The sequence below is a fragment of the Jaculus jaculus genome, chromosome 5 (assembly GCF_020740685.1).
Source record: "Jaculus jaculus isolate mJacJac1 chromosome 5, mJacJac1.mat.Y.cur, whole genome shotgun sequence".
In the NCBI taxonomy this organism is placed as follows: Eukaryota; Metazoa; Chordata; class Mammalia; order Rodentia; family Dipodidae; genus Jaculus; species Jaculus jaculus.
In genome coordinates, this window is record NC_059106.1 from 139,968,456 (window position 1) to 139,983,213 (window position 14,758).

General features: G+C 36.6%; 1 protein-coding gene across 20 annotated transcripts in view; it reads left to right on the top strand.

Annotated features, from left to right (window-relative positions):
• Dlg1 (discs large MAGUK scaffold protein 1) overlaps positions 1-14,758 on the top strand; it is a 202,905-nt gene that overhangs the window by 101,524 nt on the left and 86,623 nt on the right. For all 20 annotated transcript variants that reach the window (XM_045151324.1, XM_045151322.1, XM_045151327.1 and 17 more), the window contains 5 exons: positions 1,185-1,235; positions 3,565-3,689; positions 5,610-5,779; positions 7,074-7,210; positions 11,864-12,008. In XM_045151324.1, the coding sequence (XP_045007259.1) occupies positions 1,185-1,235; positions 3,565-3,689; positions 5,610-5,779; positions 7,074-7,210; positions 11,864-12,008 (628 nt within the window). The remainder of the gene's footprint in view (positions 1-1,184; positions 1,236-3,564; positions 3,690-5,609; positions 5,780-7,073; positions 7,211-11,863; positions 12,009-14,758) is intronic.

A 14,758-nucleotide genomic window follows, 5' to 3' on the forward strand; every position in this document is an offset into this window, starting at 1 on the left:
CTTAGATTAATCTGTTTCCAAGGACTTCTTAGATTTTATCAGAGGCCCTTACTCTGTGAGTACTTCTTTTAGGAAAACATAGGGGGTAAACCGAAGAAATAAGAGTAAACATTTGGTGTCTCTAATATATACAGATCTATTGAAATGGTTTGATATGTAAAGGAAGAGGTAAGATATGTATGTTAAGAATAAGGTAATTGGGCCAGGCCTGTTGGCGCACACCTTTAATCCCAGCATTGGAGAGGCACAGGAGTAGGATTGTTGTGAATTCGAGGCTGCTCTAAGACTACACAGTGAATTCCAGGTCATCCTGGGTCTAGAGTGAGACCCACCTCCAAGAAAAAGAAGAATAAGGTAATTGGTAGATGGGGGTCAGTTCATACAGAGCCTTGATTAACAAGCCACAGCGTTTTAAATAGTTTTAGAATGGAGAATTTCTGAAAGTTTTCCAGGAAGTATCTTACTAGCCTGGGCTTTAAAAAGTTCCATACAGGGCTGGAGAGATGGCTTAGCAGTTAAGCGCTTGCCTGTGAAGCCTAAGGACCCCGGTTTGAGGCTCGGTTCCCCAGGTCCCACGTTAGCCAGATGCACAAGGGGGTGCACGCGTCTGGAGTTCGTTTGCAGTGGCTGGAAGCCCTGGCGCGCCCATTCTCTCTCTCTCTCTCTCTCTCCCTCTATCTGTCTTTGTCTCTGTCAAAGAAAACTCTCAAATAAATAAATAAAATATTTTTAAAAAAAAAGAAAAAAAAAGTTCCATACAGGTGAAGCACACAGAATTATTTAGCTTGGGTAATATGAACCTAAGTGATTAGATATACAAGATCTGAATCAAAGTAATAATAATGGTAATGCAGAAGTGATCACTTATAGAAAAGGTTTCAAATTAGGAAGAGCTGACAACTGGAATATGAATCAAAATGAGTCATAAGGAGTATAATAATAAAAGCTAAGTGTACCCTTGCTATATTTGAACGTCCTGACTATGAATGACACTTCATGATACTACAACTTAGTAACCTTTGTATGCTTCTAGCCTAGTAAACCTTTCCTAAAATTACTAAAATAGGGCTATATTTTCATCACTGTCACATTTACAGATTTTCATAATAAATCATGCAAAAATTATCTTGTTGTTAGATTTTCTTACTCTGAATTTCTGAGCTATTTCTCTTTCTCCCAATTAGGTTAATGGCACTGATGCAGATTATGAATATGAAGAGATCACACTTGAAAGGGTAAAAGCTACTATCCTAATCTGTTGTTTTTAAGAACTTTTAAACACACTGTCAGTCATATAATATATAGGGAAAAGGTCTTTCAAAAGCTGAAAAATGAAGTTTTTTCTTCTTTGGTAAGTTAACAGATCATAAAATTCACTAATAGTATTTTCAGAATTTTAAAAAAATATCCTTGTAATTTTTAATGTTAAGATAGCTTTAGATTTATAGAACATGTATAAAGGTACTACAGAGCAATCCCATTCCTCCTAGACCCAGCTTCCACGGGTATTAACATCTAACTCGTACAGCTAATGAACCAATACACGTGCATTTCATTTTCATTTTTGAGCCAAGCCCAACAGACTGCCTTTTTTTAACGGGGCGTGAAGTTAATGAGAATGAGTATTAGTGCACCAGGACCTCCAGCCACTGCAGTCAAACTCCAGATGTGTGTGCCACCTAGTGTGCTACGTGCTACTTTGTGCACTTGCGTCACCTTGTGCATCTGGCTTACATGAAACCTGGAGAGTCGAACATGGATGGGTCCTTAGGCTTCACAGGCAAGCCCTGTGTGCATTATTTTTATTAAGTGAAGTATGTATGTTTTTCTTTAACATGGTACCAACCAGGACAATGCATTACATTTAGTTGTATCTCCTTAGGTTCATTTAGAATGTGAAAATTTCTCAATTTTTATTTTTAATTGTCTCTTACATACCTGTAATGTTCACTTTACGAAAATATGCTAGCTGGGCATGGTGGTACTCACCTGTATTCCCAGCACATGGGAAGTAGAGGCAAGAGGATCAGAAGTAAGGTCATCCTCAGCTACATAGTGAGTTTGAGGCCAGCCTGGACTTCATGAGACCTTGTCTCAAACAAAAAAGGTAGTATAATACCAGCATTGCATCAGTTTTCTTTGCTTGCAAAAATAATAGCACAAGAGTACTCAAAAACTTTTCATGCAAAGTTCTGCAGTCAGAAAAATAGCTTAATTGTACAATTCAGATGTGCAAAGTTTCTTTTTAAAAGATTGGCACTTTGAAATGCAGTTTGTTTTTGTTGATTCTCATCTCACTTCCTGCCCTCTTCTCTTCCCCTCAATTCCCTCCTCTCCAAAGTTTCTTGAGATATATTTTCCCTGTAAGACCATCTGTAGTTAAAGCCAGGTATGGTTGTACATACCTATGATCCCAGCATTCAGGAGGCAGGAAGATCAGAGTTCAAGGCCAGTCTTAAAACATAGTGAGTTCAAAGCAGCCTGAGCCTAGACTACACGAGACCCTGTCACAAAAACAAACAAAAAAATGGCATTGAAAAAAATATTCTATATCCAATTTATATTGCATTTTAGTAATTCCACCTAATCTGGCAAATAACTCTGGGAAATTAAATGTTAACATCAGTAAATTGCCCAAGTAGCAGAATATCTACATATTAAAAGCTAGTTTTAGATACCTTGGTCATGTTAGAACTAGAGTAGATACTAAGGAAAATAAGAAGGCCTGAGAAAGGATCTTTTACTACTTAAATTCAGGTCACCTGCTTATGCATAAGTAACACTCAAGTAAACACGGTATCAATCTATTGCGCATATTTGGATGTGGTATTTTGTAACATCTTTTAACATTTTAATTTATTCATTTTCTCAGTGCCTTTTACATTCTTTATATTTAGCTAAGAACTGTGTGTTAAATTTTTTACTGGTTGAAAATTTTGAGTGCTTAAATTTTATGGCAACCTCCCACAATATGTTGTTGGGGCTGAGATTCAACTGTTTCTTTTATGTTTAGACTGAAATAAGTTTTTTAAAATTATGATAGAATTTTAGGACAAATGGGAAATTGAATGTTTTAAGGTATTTAATACTAACAGTGGAGTAGCAATAGATTTACTTGAGTTGCCTGAAAGCTAGCTTTAGAACATTCTAAAAGAACACACTTATAAGTAACTTTTCTTAGATTAAAATATACCGTGTATGCTTAATGATTTTTTTTGGTGTGGCAGTAAAATCATTTTTGTGAACAAAATATTATTTAAAAATTTCCTTTCTCCATTTTGTGAAATAAGCAAAAATGTAGGGTTGCATTGGCACATTAGTCTCTGGATAAGGAACAGTCTAAGAACTACAGAGTAGACTTAGAAGTACTCAGTACATTTTCTTCAACCTCATCTACTGAGCAACAATACCTCCTTTCATTATATGAAGATCATGTCTATGTAATTTAGAATCGTATTTGTGCACATACCTTTTTGTGTTGTATTCTCTATTTTAGCACAGTTTCTAAGTCTTATAATAATGAGAACCTATCACCAACTTTTTTTTATTCCTCTCTATCCCCAGGGAAATTCAGGGCTTGGTTTTAGCATTGCAGGAGGTACAGACAACCCACACATTGGAGATGACTCAAGTATTTTCATCACTAAAATTATCACAGGAGGAGCAGCTGCCCAAGATGGAAGATTGCGGTATGTCTTACACTTTAGAATTTGGTCCTAGGTATGACAATATTGTGAATAATAAATTTTGAAAGCTTAAAATGCTTATAACCAAATTTATAGAAATTATAAGTTTCCCTTTATATTTTCTAACATAGTTACAATGTATTTTCAGTTTCCTATCTTGTTTGGAAACATGTATATAAACCTACTTAATAAATGTGGTATCCCACGTATGGTGGCTCATTCCAACAATCACAGCACTTGGGATGCAGATAGTATCCCATTTTAGAAAACCTTTACAAAACTGTATTTTCTTGGACTATGATACTTTTCCCATTTCTTTGGGAAAATTTTAGAAAACAAATTTTAGAAATAAGGGTTTTATGTAGTCTGTTAACACAGTATCTTATCTTAAGGTACTTAGTACCTTATGTCTATTTTTTTTTTTTGAACTGGACTCCTTGCTGCATATGACAGGTGGCATGTTGATGAAATTAAACATGAAAATTAAAAAGTTGATCATTCATATAAATACGGGCATTTACTTCCTGGTCAGTTACTGCTCTTGTTGGTGCTGCTTGTGTGACAATTAATATTTCCCTTGTTGAACTGCAGAACATGCCTGAGTACTGTCAATAATGTGCTGTTGCTTTGGATATAGTCTTTCCTTCAGGGAGAGTTAATATATATAGAAGCTTGTCACCACTTTTAATATTTTAGTTGTATTTTATTTCCTTCCCAGCTAACTTGAAATGACTACTCTTTTCTTTTTTTTCTAATGAAATACTATGTAGTTGAAACCAAGACCAGAGCTAACTTGAAAATGTTGGAACTGGGGGGACGGGGGGAATGTTGTTATAATTACCATGTCAAATTGCATTATTTACTTAAGAAAACTGTGAATTAAAGACTAAATCTTTAATTTTACTTAAATTTCAAGAAATAGCTTTATTTTTAAAATTCTAGTGTATAGGGTAGAAAAATATAGTTAAAAAATTATTGTTGGCCTAGAGTAATGGTTTAGTGGTTAAGGTGTGTGCCTACAATGCCAAAGGACCCAGGTTCGATTCCCCAGGACCCATGTTAACCAGATGCACAAGGGGGCACATGCAAATAGAGTTGTCTTGTTTGCAGTGGCTGGAGGCCCTGACACACCCACTCTCTCTCTCTCCCCCTCTTTCTCTCTCAAATAAATAAATAAATAACTTATTGTCAATTAATCTCATGACACTCTTAACGCCCTTAAACTGATTATTTAGTTTGACTTTCATTTTTCTTGTATTTAAATACAGCTGTTGTCACTGTGTGGCTTTTAGAGCATTATTTAAGCTCATCATGCCTTATTTTTTTTCTCTTTCCATGTATAAAATAGAGAAAAAGTATATGTCTACTTTAAAGGTTGTTGTAAGAGTTAAAGCACTTAAGGAAGTGTGTACCTATTATGTTGTTAATGCTAAATAAATGTTGCTATTTTTATCAATTATCTTCCTACCTACACATAAGCATACAAATATTTAATATTTTGTATAATTCTCATTTGTATTATTTGGTTTCTTCCCTTTGGTGACCTTTGGGAAATGTTAGTATTTATACATTAGACTTTAATATGTAGCTTTTCATCTATATTTTGTAAAGTAAATAATCATTTTAAAAATATTTTATTATTTGAGATTGAGCATGGGTGCACCAGGGCTTCTTACCACTGGAAATAAGCTTCCCATGCACCACTTCATATCTGGATTTATGTGAGTAATGGGGAATCAGGCCTGGGCCAGCAGACTTTGCAGATGAACACCTTTAACCACTGAGTAATCTCTGCAGCCCATAAATGACTTTTATACCTTAAATCATCCATATTTTCTACATTGTTTTATCTCAACAACAACAACAAAAATGTTAAGGTGAACATTGGAAATTTTAAATGTTTAATGTTTAACTTTTTCTTAGTGTCAACGACTGTATATTGCGAGTAAATGAAGCAGATGTTCGTGACGTTACACATAGCAAAGCAGTCGAAGCATTAAAAGAAGCAGGGTCTATTGTACGGTTATATGTAAAAAGACGAAAACCAGTGTCAGAAAAGATAATGGAAATAAAGCTCATCAAAGGTCCTAAAGGTATGTAGAAATCAAACCAAGACCAGTTAGTAAGAAATAGCTGTTAAACATTTCTGATTTATACTCATAGATTACCATTTTGTGTAATCTACAGGATTTCAGTGGGTTTGTAGAACTTTCCTGTTTTTTCCACTGTTTTTTTTTTGTCATAAGTAGAATTTATGAATGTTTACATTGCTTCCAGGATTTCAGAATCTTAAGAGGTATTAATGTTAATTTATATAATTCTTACATATTTGACTGCTGTTTCATGTGGATTTTATATTCAAAATTCAATCTCTCTGTAAATGGTTTGAAAGAGTAGGGAACAGAATATCTACTTGCTTTATAAGTAGACAGTCTATTTATTTTACATCTCATTTTGTGAAAGACTCAATATTAAATATTGTCCTTTTTAAATTGTTATATATTTATATCACCTTTTGATTATCTTCAAGGTACTTTAAATGCAGGAGGCAGGTTAAGTTAAACAAAGATAATGTGTGTGCTTTGGGTAGTTATATCTGCAATGAGGACTTTTAAGGTGCGATTCCTTAAATTTGCAAACACTGATGGGCTTGAGAATGTGGACATGCTAATTCCAATATGTGGCTTTATGGAAGTAGATTTCAACAAACTAAAAAGTTTGGAGAATTTGGGATTTAGGAACTATAGAAATTCGATATGTAAAATTGTTAATTCATAGACTTAGAAAAAGAACAAATATATCCACATTTCTGAAGCCTGTTCTGCCTGTCACAAAGATAGTTTTTACTCTGAAGATGTTGGTAAGAAGTACAATTATGATGGAAACAAAATAAAACATAATTTTATGTTTTTTTAGACTTTCAAATCCATTTATAGAAAGAGTTGAAGAAACCCAAAAAGAAAAAGAAATAGAAATATTTGTAACTATAGGAGTGCCTGTACTTATAACCATGTTCTTTTTTTAAGTATAAATACTTAAGATTTTAAATTTTTTTTATTTTTATTTATTTACTTGAGAGAGACAGACAGAGTGAGTGGGTACACCAGGGCCTCCAGCCACTGCAAACAAACTCCAGATGCATGTGCCACCTTGTGCATCTGGATTACATGGGGGGGAATTGAACCTGGGTCCTTTGGCTTTGCAGACAAGTGCCCTAACCGCTAAGCCATCTCTCCAGCCCACTACTTAAGATTTTAAGTAGCAATAACTAAATAGATTTTCTGTGTGATAAAATTATCACCTTACAATTTTCATTCATTTTTTTTTTTTTCTGGGCTTTAATTGACTTTTCCTGATGCAAATCTAAAACTTGTGCATTCTAAACAGGTCTTGGGTTCAGCATTGCGGGAGGTGTTGGAAATCAGCATATTCCCGGTGATAATAGCATCTATGTAACCAAAATAATTGAAGGAGGTGCAGCACATAAGGATGGCAAACTTCAAATTGGAGATAAACTGCTAGCAGTAAGTAGAAGAAATGTGTTGTTTTAGAATCATTTTGGGATTGGGCATGGTGGCATTCGCCTTTAATCCCAGCACTCAAGAGGCAGAGGAAGGAGGAGCATTGTGAGTTGTTCAAGGGCAGTTCCAGGCCATTCTGGTCTAGAGTGAGACCTTATCTCTAAACCAACTAACAAACATAAAATAAGATCATTTTGGGTGCAGAGGAGATGACTCATTAGTTAAGACTCTTTGCCACTTAAGCATTGAAGGCCTGGAAGGGCCTGAAACCACCCATATTGACCTCCCTAGGTCACAAATAAAAAGTTGGTTGTGATCATGTACATCTGTAGCCCCAGTTGGTTAGGGACTGGCCAGAAATTAGAGAATCACTGGGGCTCACTGACTGAAAAAGAGCAGTGCTGTGTTGAAGGAGAGGTCCTTTCTCCAGGAAATACGTGGATAAGCAGTAGAGAAGTGGAGTTCTTCTGTGGTGCAGCAAGCATGTGCACAGCACTCGTATCTGTGCACACCACACGTACACTACACATACTTAGCACCACCATCTCCCCGCCCAAAATCATGTTGATGCCTGTTTTCCTGACAAAACTGGAATTTCTGTATACTAAAGCCTCATAAATGATGTTTAAATGAGCAATATCTTGCTTTCAGATCTGAAGTTGATTCTTGATATTATCATTTCCTTTTCTTCTTCCTGCCCCTGCTGTCTTTTTCTTTTCTTTTTTTAATATTTTATTTTTTTATTGGCAAGCAGGGAAACAGAGAATGGACATGCCAGAGCCTCCAGCCACTGCAAATGAACTCCAAATGTCTGTGCCACTTTGTGCATCTGGCTTTATGTGGGTACTGGGAAATCAAACCCAGGTCATTAGGCTTTGTAGACAAGTATCCTAACTGCTAAGCCATTTCTCCAGCCCCTCTTTCTCTTTTCTTCTTCCATTACTGGTTTTTCACCAAGTGCCCCCTTCCTTTTATTTTTCCTTTCCATCTTATGTCTATTCTCCCTTCTCTCCTTTCCCTATCTGGCCATTTCCTTTCCTAATTGAAGAGTTGAAGGCTTGGACATGCACAGCATTGTAAACCATTCTCTTAAAGTTTATACTAAAGCTCAGTGTCATCATTTAGTCACACATGACCCTCTTTTGTTTACTTGAACTCATTTATAATATACTGAAAACCAGTGAAGTCATTACTCAGCCCAAGAACCAGAGCACCAGCCATTTTGTGTATCTCATTCGTTTACTTCTTAAAAACTATTTAATCATACGCATATGCTTAAATATTTGGCTTAGTACATTTGGAAACTGATTTACCATAGCTGCAGAACACTCATCTTCTCTTTATTACAACTTAGTGAATTTTTTTCATAATTACTCTAAAATTTTGGAGTTAAGGGTCTCAGTCTAGTCCAGACTGATCAGGAATTCACTATGTAGTCTCAGGCTGGCCTCAAACTTAGAGCTATCCTCCTACCTCTGCCTCCCAAGTGTTGGGATTAAAGGTGTGTGCTACCACACCTAGCCTGCAATTCTGAATCTTCATCTTAATTGATTTACCTGGCATTTGACACAGTTTCCTTCTCCAAGCATGTTTTGTATTTTGCCTCACAGTTGCCCTCTATTCCTTATTCTGCTTCCTGTTACTTTCTTATCTCTCCTTCCTCAGCACTGGGTGATCTAGAAGTTAGGATGTATACATTCTTTTCTTTTATCAGTGGTTACTGCCAAGGTCATCTTTTAAACTCTTTTTTTTTTTTTAATTACTTACGTACACAGTGTGTGTACAACCGTGTTGGTACCATCATTAGCCTCCTCCCTGTCCTCCTCCCCCCTCGGAAGGGACCCTCCTTGTTGGGGAATGTGGGTCATGCATTGTGGGATTAGCCATCAGAGGAGGCAATATCTCTGTGTATAATGTCCCAACATGTGGCCCTAACAATCTTTCCACCCCCTCTTACACGAATTTTCCTGTGCCATGTTGGGTTCATTTTAGGTCTACTTCAGTGATGAGGTCAGGGAGCCTCTGTGTCTCTGGATCTCTGGTTTGGTAGGAGTTGAATGTTCTCTGTGTCTATCTCCATCACCCTTGTGCTGATACCAGTTTCGCCAAAAAGGAACACTCTTGCTTATTCCCCAATTACTCTATGGTTTTAAACTCTTAAGACTCTGTGATAAGTGTCAGGTAACTTTGCCCAAGTCGAAAGCTTTGGGATCTTCCTTTTTCAAACTGCAAATTGAACCCCTCAGCAAATCTTGTCAGCCCAAGAAACATGTAATGTAATGATAAAAATAGCAACAGTCATGTTTTTGCTTATAGTTCTAGAAATTGATCAGGGCCTGGAAAAGACAGTGTGTGTCTATTTCATCATAGTGTGAACAGGTAATCTTCATCTAAAGTCAGACAATCTACTTCAAAAGTGTTTCACATATGTGATAGGCAAATTGGTTTTGCCTGTCAGCTGAAGGCTAAAATGCGGCTGCTAACCAGGTGTGTTATGGCTAGTTTCCAAGAATGAGCAGTCCAAGAAAACACGTTCCATTGTGTGACATTCATCAGTCCTTTCTTTCACAGTTACCTGATTGTCTAAAGCTATTTGTGGGGTCTTCAAATTCTGCTGAACCAGGTTCAGTTCCCCAGCTCCCCATGTAAAAAGCCAGTCACTAAAAGTGGCACAACCATCTGACATTCATTTATAGCAGAAGCAGACCCTGGTAGAGAAAGACAGACAGACAGACACACCATGCAAAAATAATTATATAAACCTATTTACATGGTCAAGGGTAGGAACAGATTTTTACCAAGATACATGATTGATAGCTGGCCACTAAAGAACAGTATTTAGGTAGTCCTTACTTTGCATGGTGCTACGGGACTGTAAGAAGAACCATGCTTCTAAAACCTCACAAAGTAATAGAAATACACTGTGTGGTGGGGGAGAGGGGGAATACAGACATTGTGTGACTTAAAAATTTTGACAGAAAGTTCGTTTTCCTTTGGTCAGTTATAAAGGTGAAAATTGAAGAAATATATTTAAACTAAAGTGTTAGTATAGTATCATTCAAAGCACAAACAGAAATGTTTTGTTTACACAGGAAAATATCAGAACAATCTAAACCTTAAGCAAATACAAGGAAGGAAACACCAAAAGATGAGTGCACAAATAAAAGAAAGACTAGGGAAAAAATCATGGAAAACCAAACTTGGTTCATTGAAAACATCAACAAAATTGACAAGCCTTTAGCTAGACTGCCCAAGGGTGGGGTTGGGGGAAGCAAATTTCTAGAAGAAAAAAATGAAAAGGAAATGTAAGAGAATACTATGGATAGTTCTGTACTGGCACATAGACAAATCCCTAGAAAGACAGAAACTATCACTTTATTTATTGTTACCTGGAAATTCTATTAGTAACATAGAGTATTTCTAGAATAGAAAGAGAAAATATGTTCAGAATAGAAAGGAAGGGGTGGGGTATGTAGGTCAGTGATCGAGTTCTTGAAGGCCCTGTAGTCAATCCTCAGCAATACAGAGCAGAGAGAAGACATAGAACATATCACTAAACAAAGACCTTTAGCAAGATTGCAAGATATACCACTACCTGAAACTATGAATCGACTGAAAGGAATGTAAGAGCCAAAGGAAGGGTAGGACTCCTTACAGCGTACTCCTCCAGACACAAAATGTCCTGGATATCCATGACCTCACAGTGCCTAACACTACTTACATAAGACGATCATAATAGAAGGAAAAGATGATGACATCAAAGCAAAAGACTGAATGAGAGGGGGAGGGGATATGATGGAGAGTGGAGTTTCAAAGGGGAAAGTGGGGGGAAGGAGTGCACTGCCATGGAATATTGTTTACAATTATGGAAGTTATCAATAAAAAAGAAAAAATAGAGATGAATGGCTAATAACTACCCATAAGAAAATTCAAAAGTAAAATGTAAGTCATTTTGCAATGATAATATTAAATGTTAATAAAAGTCATGAGTGGATGAGCTTTTTCTCATATTCTCATATTCTGTGCTAAAAAGAGTATAAATTTACTAACACCACTTAGGAGTAAATTATAATATAAGTACACTGTGGAGTAGTGTGAGGCAGTTGATGTTTCTGTTCTTTAATTTATAAAGTTCTGTTTGTCCCAGTATGGAACAGCCTCCTAAGCTATTTAACATTAAAATACATTTGCTAGTCAGGCATGGTGGCTCATTCCTGTAATTGCAGCTGAGCTGAAGTAGGAGAATCACTGTATTTTGTGGCCAACTTGGGTTATAGAGGGAGATCCAGGTCAGCCTGTGCTAGAGTGAGACCACCCTGCCTCAAAAAAAAACATTATATACATGTATATACACACTCACAGCATATGTTTTTATCTGGTCTTGTTTCCTTAAAAGAAGAGCCTACACACATTAATTATATCCCTAAATGCCTATGGGTACTTGAGGCTAGGAAATAGGAAGAATAGGCCATGGAATGAAGATTTATTTTATTAACATGTAAAAACAATGAAGATGGGAATTTTCTTGCTATACACCTTTATTTTCCTTAAATCACTCCCTCATTTCCTTTGTCTTTTGGTTTAATTGTTTATTACCAAAAACCAGAACCACGTGAAGATGTCTTAGTATAAGTATCTCTTGGCGTTTTCTTTTAGGTGAACAGCGTATGTTTGGAAGAAGTTACTCATGAAGAAGCAGTAACTGCCTTAAAGAACACATCTGATTTTGTTTCTTTGAAAGTGGCAAAGCCCGCCAGCGTGTACATAAGTGACGGCTACGCGCCCCCTGACATCACTAGCTGTAAGCTTTTTAGCTTAAGACGCTTAACTCACTTATTCTCAAATATAATGCACTTTACAATGTTCCCAGTATAATGCAATACATAAAAGTTTAAATATCATAAAAATACCATTGAGCATGGTAGTGTATGCCTATAATTCCAACACTGGGGAGGTAGATGGAGAAAGATCAGGACCAGACCAGTTTAAATTACTTGAGGCCAGTTTTGCTCCATGATGCCCTGTCTCAGGAGAAAAAAATTGAACTATTAATAGATTTAGTCAAATAGTTTGTTTTTTTTTTTTAAATCTGTCTTAAGAATCTGGGGAGATGGCTGTCATTAAAGTGCTTACCTCATAAGTGTTAGGTCAGATCTCTTATACATACGTGAAAGCTGTGTGGCTATATACAACAGTAGTCCTAGTGGAGAGGCAGAGACAGAATTCCTGGTGCTTGTTGCCTAACTAGTCTAGCTAAGTTGGTAGGTTCAGTGAGAAACCTGGTCTCTAAAACTAAGGTGGAAAGTGACTAAGGAAGATAACTGATATTGTCCTCTGACCTGCACATGCTAAAAGAAGTCTAAGAGTCTTCATAATAAGAATATGGGGTTCTTTTGTGCCTTTATTCTTAATTTTCTGTTCTCTCAGCTACATAAGAATAGATTCTTTGTGCTTTAAGCTCCTGATACATTGCCTAACTGTACTTGTGTACAGTTCTTTTATGTTACAAAGAACTGAACTTGTTAGTAAAGTACTTTCATTTGAGGATTTTCCTGCCTACCTCCTGTGTGCAACATCTTTAATGTATAAGCTGAAAAGAGATTATGTTTTAGAGGATTTATATTGGTAGAAAAATGAAGGCTCTATTTGTTCTATGCATTGAATGAAAAAGTTCTATGAGTAGTAAAGATCTTAAATGTACTTTTTATAATCAGTTTTTGAGTGTTCCTTTTTCATTTTGACTTTTTTTAGTGAATGGCAATGTTTCTAATCTATTTATTTGTAACTAAAGATGAAATTTCAATACTAATCTGACTTGATAACTCAGTTTCTGCTTGTCTCTTCAAGATGTTTGGGATAGTTGTTCCACAGATTGAAAATTGATACATTCTTATCAGCTGTACATGCAAGTAGCCATACTGCTTGTAATTATGTTAAACAGAAAAATAAAAATAAATAAACAGGGCTGGACAGTTGGCTTAGTGGTTAAGGTGTTTGCCTGCAAAGCCTCAGGGCCCAGGTTTGATTGTCCAGATCCCACATAAGCCAGCTGCACAAGGTGGTATGTGTGTTTGGAGTTCATTTGCAGTGGCTAGAGGCCCTGGCGCACCCATTCTCTCTCTATATATAATAAATAAATAAAAGTAAAAATAAAACTTTTAAAAAAGAAAAAGGTTAAAATTTTTTTTTGTTTTTTTGAAGTAGGGTTTCACTCTAGCTCAGGCTGACCTGGAATTCACTATGTAGTCTCAGGGTGGCCTCAAACCCAAGGCAATCCTCCTACCTCTGTCTTCTGAGTGCTGGGATTAAAAGCGTGTACCACCACACCTGGCTAAGTAATTGTTTTTTATTTAGCTTACACTCGGGGTTTGTCAATGATACTCATTTCCTTGCTCTTCTAGTCCTTTGTCTCTTTCCTAATTGGCAAAATTCCGTTACTGGTTCAACCAAACTCTTACCTTCTTCATTTCTGCTCCCTAAAAGCAGAAAATAACTGGATAAGAGCACAGAATTGTGCCACCTTTAAACTCCTGGCCATAAATCTAAGGTGGACCCTCTCTGCCCTACTTGCTGCTAGATTTCTCTCATTCATTCTTTACTCTGACAGTCCTTCATTTGACACCCACCCTTCAGTGATAACTAATGACTTCATACTTAATGTAAACTCCCAGAAGAGAACTTCCTTATCCTTCTACCTTTACTTCTACCTATGTGAATATATTTTGACTTTAAATACTCCATTTTCCTTTTGTTATAGTGGAGTAACTTATTGTTTCTGTCTTAAAAAAAGTTTTCATTTGTACACCAAGTTTCTTCTTCTGTTTCCTCCCTCCCTCCCTCCCTCCCTCCCTCCCTCCCTTTTTATCTACAGGAGGTCTAATTCTTGTAGCTACCTCTCCCTTCCTTCCTGCTTCATGACCATGAACCCATAGACCATGAGGTCCTGTGTATTAAAGGAGTATAGAGATACTGTCCTATAATCTGAGTACTGCTCCATTCATCTACTAAATACCATTAAGATATAAAGAATTCTTTCATATCAAAAAATTAAAAGGGCTGGAGAGATGGCTTAGCTGTTAAGGCATTTGCCTGCAAAGCCAAAGGATCCCAGTTCGATTCTCCAGGACCCACGTAAGCCAGATGCACAAGGGGGCACATGCATCTGGAGTTTGTTTGGTGTGGCTGGAGGCCCTGGCATGCCCATTCTCTCCCTCTCTTTCTCTCTCTCTCAAATAAATAAAATATATCTTTAAAAAGTTTTTTCATTAAAAAAAAAAGAAATATACTCAGTAGAAAATAGCACAACATGATGGCACACACCTTTAGTCCCAGTACTCAGGAGGGTGAAATAGGCAAATCACTGTAAGTTTGAGACTATCCTGGGCTACAGATTGAGTTACAGGTCAGCCTGGGCTTGAGTGAGACCCTGCCTCAAAAACAGAAGAAAAAGAATAGCTTATATAATACACTCTTATAAGAAATGGAGTTCTAATAAAAAAATAAAATGAGGGCTGGAGAGATGGCTTAGCGGTTAAGCGCTTGCCTGTGAAG